This window comes from Caretta caretta, chromosome 6, assembly GCF_965140235.1.
Source record: "Caretta caretta isolate rCarCar2 chromosome 6, rCarCar1.hap1, whole genome shotgun sequence".
NCBI classification, from domain to species: domain Eukaryota; kingdom Metazoa; phylum Chordata; order Testudines; family Cheloniidae; genus Caretta; species Caretta caretta.
In genome coordinates this window covers 33,986,246-34,006,938 of record NC_134211.1, presented here as the reverse complement: position 1 = coordinate 34,006,938, position 20,693 = coordinate 33,986,246, and the positions used below count along the sequence as shown (strand labels likewise).

At 43.1% G+C, this 20,693-nt stretch overlaps 1 protein-coding gene across 5 annotated transcripts in view; it reads right to left on the bottom strand.

Moving 5' to 3' along the window:
• Positions 1-20,693, bottom strand: part of AMPD3 (adenosine monophosphate deaminase 3) — a 64,042-nt gene that overhangs the window by 19,431 nt on the left and 23,918 nt on the right. For all 5 annotated transcript variants that reach the window (XM_075129409.1, XM_048852748.2, XM_048852746.2 and 2 more), the window contains exons 3-6: positions 18,516-18,711; positions 17,003-17,168; positions 13,134-13,353; positions 10,285-10,414 (exon numbers count right to left, since the gene is read on the bottom strand). In XM_075129409.1, coding sequence (XP_074985510.1) covers positions 10,285-10,414; positions 13,134-13,353; positions 17,003-17,168; positions 18,516-18,711 — 712 coding nt within the window. The remainder of the gene's footprint in view (positions 1-10,284; positions 10,415-13,133; positions 13,354-17,002; positions 17,169-18,515; positions 18,712-20,693) is intronic.

Sequence of the window (20,693 nt, the reverse complement as noted above, 5' to 3'; positions counted from 1 at the left end):
AAACTGCAGCAGACTTTATATACACACACAGAATATGAAACAATACCTCCTCCCACCCCACTGTCCTGCTGGTAATAGCTTATCTAAAGTGATCATCAAGTTGGGTCATTTCCAGCACAAATCCAGGTTTTCTCACCCTCCACCCCCCCACACACAAATTCACTCTCCTGCTGGTAATAGCCCATCCAAAGTGACAACTCTCTACACAATGTGCATGATAATCAAGTTGGGCCATTTCCTGCACAAATCCAGGTTCTCTCACTCCCTCACCCCCCTCCCAAAAACCACACACACAAACTCACTCTCCTGCTGGTAATAGCTCATCCAAAGTGACCACTCTCCCTACAATGTGCATGGTAATCAAGGTGGGCCATGTCCAGCACAAATCCAGGCTTTCTCACCCCCCCCCTTTTTTTTCCCCCAGGGACACACACACACAAACTCACTCTCCTGCTGGCAATAGCTCATCCAAACTGACCACTCTCCAAGTTTAAATCCAAGTTAAACCAGAACGTCTGGGGGGGGGGGGTAGGAAAAAACAAGGGGAAATAGGCTACCTTGCATAATGACTTAGCCATTCCCAGTCTCTATTTAAGCCTAAATTAATAGTATCCAATTTGCAAATGAATTCCAATTTAGCAGTTTCTCGCTGGAGTCTGGATTTGAAGTTTTTTTGTTTTAAGATAGCGACCTTCATGTCTGTGATTGCGTGACCAGAGAGATTGAAGTGTTCTCCGACTGGTTTATGAATGTTATAATTCTTGACATCTGATTTGTGTCCATTTATTCTTTTACGTAGAAACTGTCCAGTTTGACCAATGTAAATGGCAGAGGGGCATTGCTGGCACATGATGGCATATATCACATTGGTGGATGTGCAGGTGAACAAGCCTCTGATAGTGTGGCTGATGTTATTAGGCCCTGTGATGTGTGTGGGGGGGTGGAGGGTGAGAAAACCTGGATTTGTGCTGGAAATGGCCCAACTTGATGATCACTTTAGATAAGCTATTACCAGCAGGACAGTGGGGTGGGAGGAGGTATTGTTTCATATTCTCTGTGTGTATATAAAGTCTGCTGCAGTTTCCACGGTATGCATCCGATGAAGTGAGCTGTAGCTCACGAAAGCTCATGCTCAAATAAACTGGTTAGTCTCTAAGGTGCCACAAGTACTCCTTTTCTTTTTGCGAATACAGACTAACACGGCTGTTACTCTGAAACCTGTCTTTATCTATCCAAGTACCTCTGTGTCATACAGAATTATAAAAATGTTACACAATATTTCTCTTTAGGAATCAGATGGCATGGGATATTACATCCCTCAAAATATTTCAGCTCCTGGGTCCCAAGAGGCGAGGAAGGGGTGGGGGGAAGGATTACATTACATTTACATAGTGCTCAGTGAGTATTTTTTTTAAGGATATTCTGTTTTTCCACAGTTTTAAACTAGAACATAAAAACCACTGATAGATTAAACTAAAGAGAGCGAATAAAAAACCTGGAACTCTTAGGACTACATCCTGCCCTGCATCCCCAATGGAGAAGAAGTTGAGTAACAGGGTTGTACATAGATGATCTCTTTCCAGGACTAAATAGAATCCTTCCCCTCACGCTGCAAAGTGGGAGCATTGCTGCTCCACAGGCATTCTGTGCAGTCTCCAGCATACTGCTGCCAGTACAGTGCTGTAATCCTTCACTGTGCTGTGTAGAATAGCTGCTGGATCTGTGTAGTTGCACATGTCCTCTTTCCTCATCTGTTCCTCTCCTGCACCATCCCAGACTCTGTTGTGTGCTTCACTTGTGCAATCTCTTCCTTCCATGCAGTGGAATGACAGTTCTACTGTTGTCAAGGATCTTCACAGTCACAGCAGATCTTGGTATGAGATGGGATTTGACCCGTAACTGACATTAAGAAAATGGCTTCACCTTTTGAGGACCCATTTTGCAGTTTATATACCACCATGTTATTGGATCCATTTATGAATCACTGGCGTCTTTGAGCAGACTACTAAAGTAACCTTTCTCCTTGTATCCCTGGGCAGGAATTGGCTACAGTCTCCTCTGAAAGAGCAGGTGATGCTAATGCTGATATAAGTACTTCAAAGGGGTGGAGTAGTAGTGGGCTCGGAGCTCTATTGAACCCACCAGCAGAGCTGCACCTCATTAACAAAGTGGCACAGTGGCTATTCCAGAGTTGCACTTGGTGTGAACCTGCATGAGAAATTCTGGTTGATTCAATCCAAATTTCCCCTGGTGGCTTGTGAGGAGGTGTCAATCCCACACCAGCCCAGCTGGGGTGAAGGTGGTGTGGAAGGGGTCAATTAACCCTACAGGCTGCAGCTGGGGGGAGAGTCAGGCTTGGCTGATAAGCACTAATTGAAGATGAAGCCCAGCTGGTCAGGAGCAGGCTGGTTTATATAAAGCCAGAGATTGAGCCCAGAAGGGGATTGTAGAGAGAATGAGAATCCAGTTGTTCTCTGGGCACAGGGAGGTGAGTAGGAAGAAATCCAAGAAGGAGCAAAAGCTATGGGATCCTGTCTGTGATAGAAGAGGTTTACCCAGAGGTATTGTGGGAATGAAAGCCCGTGGGAGGTAAACATACCTAGCTGCCACCTCTTCCATCAGCATAGGTAATATCTGCCCTGGAGCACAACAGTAGCTCAGCAGCTGAGCTACTGTAGCATTTTAAGTGTAGACATGCCCTAAGTTAAGTGTAGAGCTGTGTAGTGTCATGCATATACTCTGACAGGCATAATGATGTAAGTAACAAAGCTATTTTTACTGCTTTAATACAGTGGTGTGTGTTTGTGCATTTAGCTGTTTATTCTAGACCTCTCTGAATAGAACTAACTTTCTGCTGTATGTTGCATCACCTCAGGTACTCACGTGATGTAACCACCTAGTTGAATAGTGATCAGTACATGGCACACTTAAGGCCAATTGCCATCCAGCTTCTTTAATTGCCCTATTTCCTGGCACATCCATTTGCACACGAACACCCCCCCCCCATCTCCATGCACAAGCTGTTTGTTTGTTTATGCAAATACAACATCTGTATGTGCAGACTGCCTGTGGGCAGGCCAGACTGATGTATGTATGTGTGCACCATGGCTTCTGCTGGAAGGCTTGCAGAAGAGATGCATTGTAATGGGAGCCCTGTTGGGGTTCACTCATCCCTAGGGCATCCCCTTGGGGCTAGGTCTGAGGAACAGATATCATGCTGTATAGTGTCCCCTTCTGTTGCTCACTTGCCCTGCAGGCCCTTTTGCTCTCCAGGATTCTCTGTGATTCAGCCTTCCGGCTAGGCCGCTATATAGTTGCCCCCTCCATCCTGCTTCTGGGGTATCAAAGTCCCTCTGGACCAGCTATCTGCCTCATATCTCTAACGATCCTATGCCACTTCCCAACTGCTACTTCAGGTTTGAGCCCAGGGACCCTACAATCAGCAGGCAAGGTCTACATAGTCTCAACCTTTGCTGCTCTTTCTGTGAGAAGCCCTGCCTACATCAAGGGTCAGGTCAGCATAGCTATTTCTCTCAGGGACACAAGGTCATAGTGTAGACTAGCCCTTACAGATGCTCAGGGTGTTGAAAGATTTTGATTCTGGACATAGGCATCATGTTCATTGTCAACAGTCTCTTGACCAATGAAATACTAGAGACTAGTTGGTTTGGCTGATTCACTGAGCTCCTCAGGTACAGTTAATAGATACAGTTTGTTCCCTAACTTCCAAGGGAAACAGTTATTAAACATAAAATCCAAGCTTTAGTAAACCTGAGTAGAATGCAACTCCCAGATGCTGTAGAACCAGAGGAGACTCCACCTCTTGTAATTCATAAACCTTGTAGACCACCATTCCCTCCTTTTCAACCCAAAATGAACACACCTTTGAAGGAAAAGATTGGAAGCTTATTTACTTGCTGTCAAAGATCAAGTGACCGATCAGCAACTGCAGCTTCTTTAAAGTCACTCTACTCATGAAACAATTTTTTTTCCCCTCTCAACAATACAGGGGTGATTCAAGAGGATCATGTAATGTCTCTAAAGCATTCTCATTACTCTGCCACAGATGCCACCATATCTGAGCTAAGATCAGGAAGCTTATTCCCAAAGAAACATGACTCTACTCATTTTCTAAATGTATTAATTACCCAGTGGTGTGATCTCTTTCCTGGCACCTCTGTCACTCTTTCTGCCAGAGTACTCCAGATTCCCTGGCTACCTCCCTGAAATATACCCAATAAATTTTTACCTCCATGAGTGTGGCAAACTGAGAACAACAAAAATTATTTGAGTATAATGCAGTACTGAGCTTCTGGAATGTACTTAGAAAAGTGATCTGTATGCAGTACTGCATAACTTATTAACACACATTTATGCACACTCACCATTCAAACTCTGAAGATCAACTTGGATAAACCAGCTAAAAATAGAAACCTGAGTACATATCTGCGTCATCCTATATGATTTTGACTGGAGTTGTACAAGAGTTTGTCTTTGAATGCAGCATAAAAAATTGTTTTGTAGTGCTGTGTGATCAACCCATCCTCCACAAATTTGTCTTTATTTGAAATTTCATCAAATGGCTATTTTTAACATAAGCCTATGAAAATGTAACTGTGTACATTACTTTTCCATTATGAAAAGCATTTTTGGTCGAAAATGGGAGCCCATTTTCACTCAAATAGTGGTCTGTGTATGTATACAAAAAATTTTTTTGACTTCTTGATACAGTGCCCAAAGTGTGCTAAGGGTTCTATAGACAGATCTAACGAGTCCCTGCCCCAAAGACCTTTTACATTCTACCTTAATTACATCAAATACAGACAACAGAGAGAGGGAGGGATCCACTATAAGAGTGAGGCTTTTTCTTCCGATATGTCTTCCAGCCTTTCCCCTTTGACCCTTTTTGGATTTGTTTCTTGTCATTTGCTCTGTCTCCAGACCTTGTCTCATGTCTCCTTTGATATCTCCTAAACCTTTTCCTTTTAGTGAAGAGAGTCAGAAAACACTGAAATATGCCCAATGGAAAGTTTCTTGGTTGTTTGTTCCATGAGAAGGAGCATGTGGCCCATGGTCTTCTTAATCTCACTACTTTAGTCAAATAAACCACTAACCCTAATGATTTATGGAAGCTTCTGTTTGAACATGGACTGCACCTCCTGTGAACTAAATGTCTCACCCAACAAAACCCACTTCCAACCCAAATGTTTCCTTTAACCTTTCAATTCCGGTGTGCCACTGATCAAAGAACTGCAGCACTCCTATTGCCTTGCAGCCCTTCCTCTCAGAGAGTTGACTACTGAATTTGCAGTGATGGTTTTCCCCACAGGCCACCTCTCCTCCTCTTGTCACAGGACTGCCTCCAAACCCTTTTGACAACCCTCTGCCAGTGGAGCAGGGAGAATAAAATAGTAGCTCCTCCCACCAACCAGACAGGATAGCTGCAGTTATATATCCTCTTCATCCTCCATGGGTCCCCACGCATACCACATCCTGCTGCTCCCCTCACACCTAAATTCCTATGTCCACTTCCCTCATTCCACCTCCCATCGCTCCTCTTCCCTCCCACCTTTACCCTGGCCTCAGCAAACCATGTTACTCATGTTACCATGTTACTCAGCTGACACGCCACGCACCCAGTCCCCCTCACTAGCCTGCCATCTTCCACTGATTTCCAGCCTACTCTCCCCACTCCTGGATTTTCAAAAAGTTACAAATGAAGGGATTAACTGTTTCTCTTCCTAATAAGTTTTTTCCTACACTGTTTGGCTTGAGTCTGTCGCAACACCTTCTAAGTCATTAATAAAAGCAGTGTGTGAGATGGGGTAGTCTGACCCCTTAAAGGTAGTAGAGCCTAGTGGTCAGCCCACCCCATCATGTGATATTGCTCTTTAAGATTTTGAAAGGTATGATATATGTACACACAAGGATGTAGAAGATAAGGACGGAGAGGAAGCAACTCTGGGAATAAGTGATGCTTGGGTAGAAATCCCATCACTCTGTCTTTAAGGGCCCGGGGCCAGGAGCCTTGCTGAGAGGATGAGGCAGATTCCCCTCTCACCAAACCAACTGGGAATGAGCTGGGCGAAAGGGACCAGCATAAATGTTGCCTCCTCCCTCATAGCGGTAGACACCAGTGGGAGAGGGCTCTGACTGTCTTTCTGTCAAACAAACCCTCTGAGCCTGAGGACTAACAGGAGGGAAGGGATACCTAAGAAGAAGCTGGCTAAGGCCCTACTGGTGACTAAATTACAATCCTGCTCCAAGGAGGAGAGCTGAGGACTCCTGGGTTAAGGAGAGAGTTAATGTCTGCCTGAATTACCCAGCTCTCTGAGGAGGGCTGGGGTTGCTGCCTTAAGGAGAGATAGTGACTGTTTAACTGAAGAATACCCTCTTCCAGGAAGAGAGCGGGGAACTCCTGTTTTGAGAGAGAGAGAGCTGACCACAACTCCTACATGGACCCAGAGTGGGGCAACTAACACAGTGAGTTATACTTGGTAGAAAGACTTTAAAGAAAAAATCCCAGACCCCACACAAGGGGTACATGTCTTAAACCAGTTTAGTCTTAAACCAGTTTAGTCTGGGTAACAGAGTGAAAGAACATGAGGGGGCCAGGTGTGCAATGATACTATGGGACTATGCTGGAGCCTGCACCCCATGACAAAGTTTATACAGATAGTCTTATGTGCGTATATCATATATATATATATATATATATATATATATATATATATATATAAACAACATTGTCACTGAGTTAAGTTGACACTGTACATTTGGAACAGTTGATAAATATAGTCACAGGTGTCTTGAGCAGCCTATTGATGGTGATATGTCTTTCCAACACTTAAGCCAGTGAAACCGTCAGCTGTAAACTACTTGGCTTTCTGGATACATTTACTTTCTCTTGTAAACACTACTACCCTTCCTAGTAAGAGCTTCATACTACTTCCTGTGAAGCCAATGGGACATCTAACATTAACTTCACCTAAAGCAGACCTTAGGATAGGATCCCACAAGCTGGTAGTATCCACAACTCCCACTGAAGCCAATGAAAGATGAGGATGGCCAGCACTTTTTAGGATTGGGTCCTTATTCACCAACTGTCTAATACAACTGGAAATGTGTAGTGTAAATAGATAAACAGAAGAATGCCACACCAGGCTCAAAAAACATAGTATATGGGAATTGCAATCCACAGGGGATTACAGAATTAAATAAAACCTGGTTTATATGGCTTAATCCATTAACCCTCTTAACTGTGCTACAGCCTTATAACTGCTAAATAAGAAACTGGCAGCTATGGAGACTTAAGAACTCAAGCAGAAGCAGCAGTGCGAGCTCCCCCTCTCCCCAAACCCACTGCTGTGCACAACCCTAATTTGGAAAGTCTACTTCTATGGGCTGCTTCAGTTTCTGTATCAACTCCGTCCTTGGATTTTCTGCCGAGATGGCCAAAAGAGGAATCACAGATGAGCAATACGTAGTACTGGTGTTGGCTGTCTTAGCTTTAGTGTTGTGTATACAGATAAGCTGGGAGCTGTAAAAACCTCACCAGCTTCTGGTCGCTGCTAACCTTTGACACAATCAAACTAGCAATCTAGATATGAATGTCTCCATATCCCTTTACTAGTTCCCATAACCATTCGCTTTGTCTTCCCTACATCCCTATGTCTTCCTTCAGAGGGCTGCAGCAGGTTGCAGAATCACCCCTTGAGTCTCAAATTCAAATGGTGTGTTAATATCATCCACATAATGGAAAAATCTCAGCTTAAATGAGGCCAGTGCTAGAATATTAGGCTTCTGCGACATAAGGTCTGAGGTGCATTAGCAAAGCACATAATAGGATTTGTTTAACATTGTTAAAGCTATACTTTTTTCCCTAGCCACTAGTATTCGTGTCTCCCTCCAGGAGTATCAAGTTGATATACAAACTTTAGAATGAAAAAGATGTTCTTTAAGATTGGTAACTAATAGCAATATTGTTCATAATTAACAACTTGGTTGGACTTGCTTACATTATGTAACCCCAGGACTGGAAGACTTAAGAGGAATGAAGTGCTCCCTCTGTTACTAAGGGAAAAAGCCAGCTGTGGCTAGCTTCATTAACACAAGTTACAACGTTGTTTACCCTTAATTCCACCTACTGAGTTTTGCTGCTTTGGTTGGGATTTATTCACATGAGTAAATATGAGACTATTATCATTACTAGTCTAGTGGATAGGGAGGAAGCTGTAGATGTGATATCTTGATTTTAGTCCCACATGACGTTCTCACAGGCAAATTAGGGAAATGTGGTCTAGATGAAACTTCTATAAGGTGGGTGCATAATTGGCTGACAATTACTCTTTTAATATGGTCTTTCAATGGCTCACTGTCAAACTGGAAGGATATATCAGGTGGGGTCTTGCAGAGGTATGTCCTGTATTTGGTATTAGTCAATATTTTCATTGATGACTTGGCTAATGCAGTGGAGAGTCCACTTATAAAATTTGAGGATGACTACTGAGCATATATACTGAACTTGAAAGATTATACTCTATTGCTTAGCACAGATCCGTAACACTTTCTTACTGTTTGGCAGTAAACAGTCGACTCTATAAATACATCCAGGCTGTCTAAAAATACAACTGGCAATCTTTTTGAATTTAAAGGTGGGGATTTCCTTGCCTCGGACAGAAATCATCCCTATTTCTGTTTACTGCTGATCCCTTGTTCAAACGTACTTGTGAACAGCACTTTTATCTTTGAAATGTACCTAAGTGCATGAAGTGGCAGATACGCTTTGCTAGAGGCACAGTTCCTCAATCATTCATTTAAGTGAATTCAACTGTAAGTCCCAAACTACCTCTCTGCATTTCAATATGCTTTCCTTCCTTGTACACCTTGACTACGCTAGCCACATTTGGACTTCAGTAGAACAGTATGAAATGAACATATTATGAAACTGGAGCAATGTTACTGCTATCTCCTTTTTTTTCCAGGCTGGCTCATTTTCATCTGCCATTAGCAGTCCTACACAGTAATGGGGTGTGTGCAATCTGTCAGCTGAGAAGATAAGAACTAGATCTGGACTTGCAAAGGGAGGGATTTGTGAAATGGTCTGTTCCAAACAGATAAATTCAGTTTATTCTAAGCATTAAATTTGTTCCTAAACTGTTAGAATTTTTCAGATTATCTATAATAAATCCATTCATGTCTTACGGCAGAACCAAAGTAGGACCTGGGGGAAAATGCTAAACTAAACTGTTATGAACCTAACTCCTCGTGACTTAACATGGAGTTAGACCAGTGAACAGATCTCACAGCATTTAGGAAACCACAGCAAAAAGATAACAAGTATCGTTAGCTAGTACGACAATGAAACCTGTTTTTACTATCTTTCAGTTTAAGTGTATATTCAGTAGCTTCACTGAAGTAACCTCTTGCAATATTTTTATGGCCAAATCCTGTACATGGATGTGCCCATATAGCTTCTGTTTAATTTATTAGATAATACCCTCCAGGTCACATTATGACAAGACTCCCATTAAAATCCATGAGATCAATATGCACATCTGAGGACACAGGGCACAATCCTTGGCCCCAGTTCTGGCTGCTTTGCGCTCCTGAGGTTGTGTCAAGCAGCTGGGAAGGTGTCCTAAAGGAGCAGCCAAGGATTCCCTCTGACACAGGGGAATTCTCCGGAGGGAAAAGCCAGCATAGTTGGTTCAATGCCCCAGCCCATCCTGCCCACACAGGGCTATGTTAGGGGCAGAGAGTATTGTGGAGGAAATGTGCCATGAGCAGGAGGGACCGGGGCAAAGTGCACATGACTCCATCAGATTATTAGCTGCCCTAAGTTACACCAAGAGCTGTTTCAGCTTCTGATTAGCCCAGGATCAGGACAGTGGAAAGGTGGCATAGAACTCACTGCACCAAGTGGAATCTCAGTGAAGTTTGAGGATTGAGCCCAGAGTTTGGCCTTCAGAGTTTTGAGTGTGTCACTTCCCAAAGGCAAGAAGGTTTCTGAGCTGAGGCTGCAATGGACCATCAATGAAGGGTTAAATTTATAAACAAAATGTGTGTGTGTTTGTTTTTTTTGTTTCGTTTTTTAAAAAGCTAAACTATATTGGAATATTAACCTGTAATCTAAATGTTTAGTGTGTGTGGTATTTATACAGCATCCTATTCATTCCATCTATATTGCACACAGAGGTTTTAGTAAATGATATAGACTAAAGGAAGAAGGTGAAAATTCCATCACAAAGACTGCAGCATGCTAATAAACCCTTTCATACTTACCTTTCTCACGTTATAGAAGTCTCGATGGGGATTACTCTTCAGTTCTTTAAATTCAGACATTTCATTTAGCATCTCATGTAAACTGAATTTAGATTCTAAAAAGTTAAGTCGTCTGTGGCAATATGTTTTTCTGCAAAAGAGAGATGATGCTTTAATTACAATCAAACTACTCAGATTTTAAAGTTTTCAGAGTGTAAATTACTTTGAGTGAAACAGCATTAGATTTATCCATATTTTAAGGAGTCCCAGATGTGATTTATTAGAGATCTATAGATGAAAAGGGCAAGATATCATTATAAATCTTGATTTCTGTGGTTGCCAATTAGGCCCTAAATTTGATTTGATACCAAATATGAAGCCAGTTAATAAAACACTAACAGAATGTACTGGGAAGTTGTGGTTTTTTGTTGTTTTTAATAGCAAAGAACTACAAGGACACTGAAGAAATTTATCTGGCCATGATTTACCCCCTTTTTAAATGTTATAATTTCACTTGTAATATTTTATCTCGGCACTGTGCCTCTGTGGAATTTCCAGTTCTTCCAGTTTGGTACATGATTGGGGGGGGGGGAGAAAAGTAAAATGTATTAGCTAACAAATGCTACCACTCAGATGCTAAATATCACCATCACACAAACCAACCACATTCTTACACAATGGAAGAAACCTGTAAACAAGACTATTAAAACATTGAAATGTAGGTTATTTTCAACCAGAATAGTTAAATCACATTCACAGTAGATCATATCTTGAGATATAAGTTTTGGGTGCCTTTATAGATGGTATATGTATTTTTTCACTGTCTTTTGCTCCTTTTTGAGTCTTGTTCTTCTGTTTTTTCACTCTCTCAAATTGCTGCACTTTCACCCTCTCTACTCCACTTTTTTTTCTGTTCTCTGTTTACCACTGATGGTTTTTTCTCTGCACTATTTGTCAATCCTAATCTATGGTATTTCTAAAGTGTGTCTCAGTTTAATATCTAGCCCTTGTGTAACCCCACTGCTAAGACAGTCCCCCTTATGGTCTTCAGGGCACAGCTCCCCTTCCCTCCCCAACAACACCCCCCCCCCCACACACACACACACACAGAGCAAGTATCTGTCTCCGAGGTCAGGGTAGTGGGGCTTTGACCCTGCAGCTAAAGAGCACTTTTGTTCTATCCCTTTCAGGGCATTGAAATTCAAAGGTACTCTGGAACAAAAATAAACATAACTCAAAGCCAGGGTCATCCCACAAACCTTCAGAGAGACCCTGCCAGTCTGGGCTTCCACAGATTCCCTTCCCAGGATCTGTTCATCCCTTCCTGGAGAGCTGATCCAGCAGGCAAGCAAACACCATCTCAGACCTGCACCCAGGCTTCTCTCCCAAAAGAACCAGAGCACTGTTCTTCTCCCTTGGCAGGCCTGAAATGGGCTAGGTCCTCTCCTCTTATCTGCCCTCTCCACAGCTCAGGTTTGCTGCAAGTGTAGTGGAGCAGGGCCAACTGAGTCCACAAGCTTTTCTTAATCCCTTCCTACCAGGGAAGAGCCTGTCAGCCTCCTTAACTCCCTCACTGTCAGGGGGGCCCTCTCTGTTCCATGACACCTTCTCTTTTGCTACTCTTCTCAGTCTTTCCTCAATGGAACACAAATCACATAGTGTTGTAGTCAGTGAATCCAGGATGTCTGAGTCAATTTGACATTAAGCAGAACAAGTTTGCCCTCTGTCAGAGGCCTGGGATAGTCAGGAATGTATGTGAGGAGATTTAAGGTAGCAAGGGTTAAAGGCCAGTGCTCAGCCAACTGGAGCTTGTCATCCTGCGAGCAGCCTAAACTGGAATGGAGATAAGTGACCGTGAGGCAGGTGCCTGGAATGTTGAGATAGTTTCATGTGGTTAAGCTAAGGGAAAGTTTATGCTGATAAAGTTACTATAAAGACTTTCTTGTGATTGGTTTCTGTTTAGGCTTTTCCACACTGATGCCCACCCCAGCCTGGTCTGAAGAAGTGAAAAGGCTCTGGAGAGCTTGCTCCTGTTTTCAGTTTGGTAAATGGGGGTTTCAACATACTCTAAAATTTAGCCTAAAGAAAGGGTTTGGACTATTTCTCTCTCTGGCTTGCTTAAAGTGACAACATGTATCCTGCCAGAAGGAAGGGTTTAGAACTGGTCTTATTTTAATTTTTTACTACTCTGTGTATCTCAGAGAAGCTAGGCTAACTTGTCACTTGTGAAGGATTTGGCCTCCCTTAAAAGGAGAGGATCTAGGGCATGTGGTGGTTGTGAGGCAGGCAAATGGCTTGGTAGGATAACCCAGACTACTGCTCTGGCTCAGGGCCCAAGTCTGAGACTCCAGGGAGCAGTATTCACTGGAGTGCTGCTCTGTTCCTGATATTGGGGCACTGTGAGGCTAATGTGAGCTCAAGTGCTGTTATCCTGCCTCCTGACTGAAGACATAAGTACTGCATTTAATTTTTATTTTATATTTTTTAACATCAAATGCACAAATCTTCATTATTCAACAAGAAAGCTGATATTCCAATTATATAGTACTGGTGACGTGCAAAGTTCTGGTTCCCACATTTCTAAAGTTTCAGGTCAGATTTGGCCTGAAACGTGTTTTATGTAAACTCATTCACGCTTCATTATGCCTAGTACCCAGAGGCTAAAGTCACACCTTTAGAGGTATACTGCTTTCACTACTTAGGTTTTTCTGTTCATTGTAAGGCATTTTTCACTGTATTTCCCCACCCATGGATGGTAAGACACTCAGCAGATGTAAAGCAAATGCTTTGGACACAAGCAGTCTCACAAGAAATTGCTGCTGATCTGTATTATCAGCTCTCTGGAAAAGCATGGTAGTAAACATACATACGTTGGACCATCTGCAATGAGAGCAAGAACATGGCTGAGGTCAAGTGTGTAGGTCACCAGATCAGGATATGGCAGACTCCGTGGCTCATTGAGTTTCATCGTTTCTTTATTGTCATAAACAAAGAGAATGCCTCCTTGCATTTTGACAACATAATCCAAATTGCCCGGCGCATCGTCAAGGTTGTAAGGATTCTCTAGTTTTCCTGGGGGTGGATGGAAATCTGTGAAACAAGCTTGATGTCAGAATGATGTCAGAAGTAACCCATTTTGAAAGGTAAAATAGTTACAGAAAGAAATTAATCTTGTTAGTTTCTGCTCTAAAAAGAATGATCGATTCCAAATCCACCTTTCATCTATTAAAAGCATGTTGGTGGTTACTCTAAAGGACCTATAGTCATAGCACAGTTGGCTTTATTCTGACCAGCTTCATTAAAAATTAAATGCAGTTCTGATTATTATTTTTTAAAATAAGTTGGGCCTCACTAAATTCATGGTCCATTGTGGTAAATTTCACACTCTTGGGGTTTTTAAAATCTGAAATTTCACAGATTCAGATACTTAAATTTGAAATTTCATGGGACTGGGAGCTGCGGGGGTTCGCAAGACTATTGTGGAGGTGGGTAATGCCGCCATTACTTCCTCACTGCTGGTAGCTGAGGCGCTGCCTTCAGAGCTGGGCAGCCATCGAGTGGCAGCTGCTGGCCGGGCGCCCAGCTCTGAAGGCAGCACCACTGCCAGCAGCAGCGCAGAACTAAGGGTGGCGATACCGTCCCAGGCCACCTTGACTTCTGCACTGTTGCTGGAGGCAGCGCTGCCTTCACAGCTGGGCTCCTAGCTAGCAGCTGCAGGGCTTCCTGCAGCCAGGAGAGGTTGCCGGAGGCGGGTCTGACCCGGCCCCTGGAGTAGCCTGTGCTGGGGAAGAGGAAGTCACATCCCTCCCCTGCCCAGTCAGGACTAGCAGCTGGAGCCTGGTACATGGCAAGAGCCCCTTGCCCTGCCCCTCCCCAGCTCTGGGCCAGTGCTCGGGGTTAAAGAGGCCTTGGGTTGGCTGTCTGACCCTACAACAGCATTCTTCTCCCCGCCACCCCCCAACCACGACACCCTGGGCAGCTGGTCACCCACACGTACGGCCAGCCATACCCCCCAAAAGTGACAACCCCCCATACCATGCCACCCTCACTTTTGCCCTGCTGCTGTCAATGGCACTGCCTTCACAGCTGGGTGCCCATCCAGTTCTTCCGCACTGCCTTCAGTACAGGTGGCAATACGTGAACCCCCTATAATAGCCAGATTTCATGGAGGAGACCAGATTTCACATTTCATTTTTCATGGCCGTGAATTTGGTAGGACCCTATTTATAAGCTACTAAAGTTTCTATCATAATTCCAATACACTATTTTAAGTACTCTGATGCCATTTACAGTTGGACTCCAAATGCTATGCATCGCCGCCAACACCATATTATAGTTCAAGGTATGCCTATGTCTCAATACAATTTCAGAAACAGTTTAAAAAAAAAAAAAAGATTGGGGATGAAAGTACAGTTGAGATCTTCGAGTACTGACTACCTCTCCATGACTACTAGTCCCCTTTCACCTTTTTATTACAGTGGTTTTGGACATGTTTCACCACAAATGAATCAGCAGTTCCAATATTGATACATCATTCAGAAAGGAATAGGATACACTCTCCTCCCCGCATCATGTCATGCAGTGAGATAAGTGAGTAGGTGCAGTAAACTTTCACCCAGTGATGAATATGCTCCATACTTGGCAAAGGTAGGCAATAACCAAGACCCAAAGTGTTTCCTAAACTTTATGGCATAGACCAAACCTCTTCTGCATATTCAGATAAAGCTGCTTTTATTTCTATAAAACACTCCTTATTTTCATGCTTCTCTTATTTTGGCCAGAACCAGGAAATGCGGAAGTCAAAGTGACAATAGTTTTCCCTGTAGTTTTTCCAGTATAACGAGAATCAGGAATTACCAGAAATGTAGTGAGAAGACCTGTTTTAATGAGATTTTTAGTCCCATCTTACAATTCCGCAAGGTTTGAATAATTTGGATACAACTCAGCTAAACAAACTTTTGGGTGCTTATCTAAATTGAACCTCCAAAGCCTTTGCCCATCACTACGGCTGCGATTTAGTCATGGAGGTCGCGGAAGTCACTGCATGGGTTACTTCCAGCAGCCTCCATGACTTTAGCCTGCGGCGGTCAGGAGCTGCAGGGTCCCCTGCCGACCGCTGGGGCAGGAATCTGTGGGGTTCCAATGCTACCTCTGGTGCCCCCAGCAGCTCTTGTCCACTGGCAGGGGAACCCCCTGGCAGCTCTGGGCCCTGGGGGGAGGGTGGCAGGGGCTCCCGAGCTCCCAGCTGCTGTGGCCGTGGGGGGTGGTGGGGAAACCCCAAGCTCCCAGCCCCCATGGGCAGCAGGGGACACTAAGAGCTGCAGGTGGCAGGGGTACCCCGCAGCCCCCAGCTGCTACAGGCAGTTCCTAGTCCCTGCAGCTGTCGCACTTGAAGTAGTGAGGGGATCTGCAGATCCCCATTTTGTTAGGGATATTTTTAGTAAAAGTTAAGGACAGCTCACGGCTTCCATGAATTTTTCTGTTTTGCCCATGACCTGTTCATGACTTTTACTAAAAATATCCGTGACACAATCTTAGCCTTACCCATCACTAATTAGTGATTAGATCATACCCTCTCTCAGTGTATAACTAGCATACAGTGTATTCCAACCTCAGCTATAGCTGACCTAAACCAATTAAGCCATGCCTGGACTTAATACTAAGTAGTCTGAAGAACAAGATCATGCGTTCAGTCGTGGCTTAATAGACTAAGTAAGAAAGGGAAGTTACCACATCCTTGCCATTCCTTTTTGAAGTTATAGCACCTGAAGAGACGTGTTGTGCATTGATACCAGAAGTGTCTCAACAGTAAATAGATATTCAAATAGATATTCACAACCACCTGGCTACAACTTACTCAAATACTTTATTTTAAAGAGACCTTGACAACTTAAATCACAACCTTAAAATCATCTTTTTACTTAATTACTAATACCTTAGAACTAACAATGTGAAACTTGTTTTCAAATAAGATTTCTCTCTTGCATCTAGACAGCCATGATGTCTCACCAACTAGCCTAGAAATTCTCACAAATATAATCTCTTCTCTTGAATATTCAGTATATTTCTACTCTCCCCAGAAAAATTTCCTTATAATATAAAACCTCCTACCTGATGACACATAAACTTTCTCGTCCCTGTCACTACAGGAGAGGACAACCATTTAAATGTCTCTTTCCAGCCAAATTCATGCTGAGGATGTGGCTAGGTCCAACAAAAACTAAGACTCTTATATGTTTATGGCTATTTAACAATATACTCTCATATTTCCAGGGATGTAAAATAAATGTGGTCCCTCAAATCAGGTTCAAAGGACTGGCCTCCTTCAGAACCCTACCACAAATGATCTACACCTTTCCCCCTATTACTGTAGTTAAAATGTAATTTACATTACTTTTTCTTGTTTGCTACAAATATTAATGTCAGGGAATTACAGTGTGTCTTTAGGGGTGTGGTGGTGGTGGTGGTGTTTGGGGGAGGGGGAGGATGGGTTGTTTTTTTTTAAACTAGAGGTTATTCCAGACCAAAACCCCACATCCAAACCTGCCTGAACTTCAGGAAAATTTAAATTCAGAATGAACTTTGCAGCTTAAGTCCCTATCTAATGTTTGCTTATTCAGACTGGAGAATAGATTTCAGAATGTAGCCTTTTTATTCTAAATAGAAATAATCACAGAAATCAAATTTTTTCTACAGTATGATAGTACTTTTTTTTTTAAAAAAGGGAAACCTATTGTACCTGGACATACTTCATCTTCCATCTTCCATTTTTCATCTTGCATAGTGCATAAATACTGTGCTGTTGTTCTTGGAAAGCGATGGTAAGCAAGGCGACAATACTTCTCTCGAATTCGCAGAGCTTTCACCAGGCCCTTCGCAGCCTGTTCGTAATCATCAACTGTAACCTGAAAAGAGAGGCTGTATAAATACTGATGGAAGGGAAACAGGAGCATCTATAAAAAGTCAGTTTGTCCTTCATTTAAACCCACTTGGGCAATAACAAGATTTTTATTTCCAGAAGTGTAAACCTTTGTAGGATTTGGGTCTAAGACCTGGATCCACAAATTGACTTAGACATTGCAATGCTCCTCAATGTGGCACCTACTTCTAGGTGTCTAGAAAATCACAGGAACAACACTGTGATACATAAAGCCAAGTTAGGTGCCTAGGCTCCCCATACAATGAATGGGGAGAGATAGGAGCCTCAGAATGTGATTCACAAAAGATGGCACATCATGTGGAAAACTGTCTAAGCTAGCCAATGGGAGATGCCTATGACAGAAGCGTGTCTTAAACCCTGCCACTCTGATGGAGATAGGAGCCTAAGTCCAGGCTGGAGAGAGGCACCTAGCTCTGCTAGCAATCCATGAATGGGAACCCACCACCTGGAGTCAGGTGGCTAAGTTATTTCTTGTGACAATGAGTTAGGGACCTGCCCTCACTCTACACAAAATGGGGGGAGGAAGTTGTGGGGCTGCCCACCTATTAATTTTTAGTTTAGTGGTTAGAGCACTCATGTGGGAGATATGGGAGACCCAGGTTCAATTCCCGCTTCTCTGGCAGAAATAGAGAGGATGAACAGTGGTGTCTCACCTCTCAGGAGAGTGCTCTAATCACTGGGCTATGGGATATTCTGATATGGGGCTCCCTAAATCTCTTCTCCTGAAACTCTTCCACTGTGTATAAAGAGTGAGTGGAGCAGTGGAACTGTACCTTGGGTCTCCCACCTCTGCAGTGGATGCCTTAACCACTGGATTAGTCATTTTCTCTCTCTCGCCCAATGACTCTAAGTATTTATGCACCATGTACCAATGGACCCTAAAACTGGGACTTAGGCGCCTATGTCTGAAACTTAAGCCCCAAAGGTACTTAAATGCCTTGCCCAAGGTCATAGAAGAAGTTGGTGAAAGAGCCAGATGTTAAAACTAAGTGTTGAGTCCAAATCTAGTGCCTTAACTACAAGAACATTCTTTCTCCCATCACTATGCTAAAGCACATGTAAAATATAACTAGGCATTAAATATCTTTTTTTTTCTTACCAATTAATACACAGTCATAAATAACCTGGGGCAAATTCTGCCTCATCACACCTGTACAACCCCATTGACTTCAGTGTGAGATGTCAAAGTATAACAGGAGGGCCATAACAAGCAATCATTCCACACTGCATAAGTCCTCTCTTTCTTCTCCCTTCCTCCCCCCCCCCCCCCCCCCACCTAGAATATTAAAAGAAAAATTGACAGATTTCTTACCCCAGCACAGTAATCCCCACTGATTGTAACTCTCTGAAACTCTGGAACTGTAAATGCCTCTTGGACTGACTGACCAACACCTGGAAGAACTGGAGTTGCAGGAGAGGGAAGTGAACTGATTGATGGTGCCTTCCACTCTTGGGTTGGCATTTGTAATGACAAGGACTGGGACCGAATCATCCTGAAACTTTTCTTCCTAGGAATTCATGGTATCAAAAGTTATATCAGAAACCAGTCTATAAAGCAAAGAACTATTTCATTCTAGAAGGCTTTCTGTAGTATAATAGATTTCAAATGATTCAAAAATGTTGGTTTATAAAAATGAGCTTTGAAATGTTTAGTCCAGTGATATTTCTGACACTTGTAGCATGCTACATGCAATTTATGTACAACACACACACACACTAAGCCCTGATTATTTAGAAAATAGATAATTGAAAGTTGGTATGCAGATTTTTGTGTGTGTGTTGCAGCAACATCAAGTGAGAGATTGATGTCACTATAATGAGTGAAAATATGTTCACTACACCTGTGCTTAATATTAGCAGGAGTTGAGAAATTTCTGACTCTTAAAACATTATTGCACCAGAAATTAATAAAATGGCAGCTAGGAATGTGAGTGGGTGTGTACTGGGTAAGGTAAGTGATTATGTACCATCAAAAGTTGTTATATCGGCTTCTGATTCTTGGTGACAGTTGCAGGGTTTAGAAACATATCAAGTTGATTGGTATGGTTTCATTTAAAAATACAGGTGTCTTTCAGTTGTATTGTAAGTAGCAAAGGCATGTTCTGTCCATATGAGGAAAATGGCTTCAGTTGATTGACTTCAACAGGATTGGGCCATTTATATTCAATGGGAATTTTGCCGTTTGCTTCCTTGAGAGCAGGAATGGACTTGTATAACAAAATCAAATCCCTATTTTAAATTGCCACTTTAGAATACCACGAGGTTTCCAATACAAAGGTAAAGCCCACCTCATCAAGCAAACTGTTTGCTGATTCCTTGCTTAAGACAAGTTTAACTGAATGATGGCCATGCATAGTGTCCTGATTAACAATCAGTCTTGTAAAAGATATATTTGTATACCACGAAATTAAATCTCCCGTATGAAGCTTACTTATAATTTATTTTTCTAAACATAGAATCATAGAATATCAGGGTTGGAAGGGACCTCAGGAGGTCATCTAGTCCAACCCCCTGCTCAAAGCAGGACCAATCCCCAATTAAATCATCCCAGCCAGGGCTTTGTCAAGCCTGACCTTAAAAACTTCTAAGGAAGGAGATTCTACCACCTCCCTAGGTAACGCATTCCAGTGTTTCACCATCCTCCTAGTGAAAAAGTTTTTCCTAATATCCAACCTAAACCTCCCCCACTGCAACTTGAGACCATTACTCCTTGTCCTGTCCTCTTCTACCTCTGAGAATAGTCTAGAACCATCCTCTCTGGAACCACCTCTCAGGTAGTTGAAAGCAGCTATCAAATCCCCCCTCATTCTTCTCTTCTGCAGACTAAACAATCCCAGTTCCCTCAGCCTCTCCTCATAAGTCATGTGTTCCAGACCCCTAATCATTTCTGTTGCCCTTCGCTGGACTCTCTCCAATTTATCCACATCCTTCTTGTAGTGTGGGGCCCAAAACTGGACACAGTACTCCAGATGAGGCCTCACCAATGTCGAATAGAGGGGAACGATCACATCCCTCGATCTGCTCGCTATGCCCCTACTTATACATCCCAAAATGCCATTGGCCTTCTTGGCAACAAGGGCACACTGCTGACTCATATTCTCGTCCACTGTCACCCCTAGGTCCTTTTCCGCAGAACTGCTGCCTAGCCATTCGGTCCCTAGTCTGTAGCTGTGCATTGGGTTCTTCCGTCCTAAGTGCAGGACCCTGCACTTATCCTTATTGAACCTCATCAGATTTCTTTTGGCCCAATCCTCCAATTTGTCTAGGTCCCTCTGTATCCTATCTCTGCCCTCCAGCGTATCTACCACTCCTCCTAGTTTAGTATCATCCGCAAATTTGCTGAGAGTGCAATCCACACCATCCTCCAGATCATTTTTGAAGATATTGAACAAAACCGGCCCCAGGACCGACCCCTGGGGCACTCCACTTGACACCGGCTACCAACTAGACATGGAGCCATTGATCACTACCAGTTGAGCCCGACAATCTA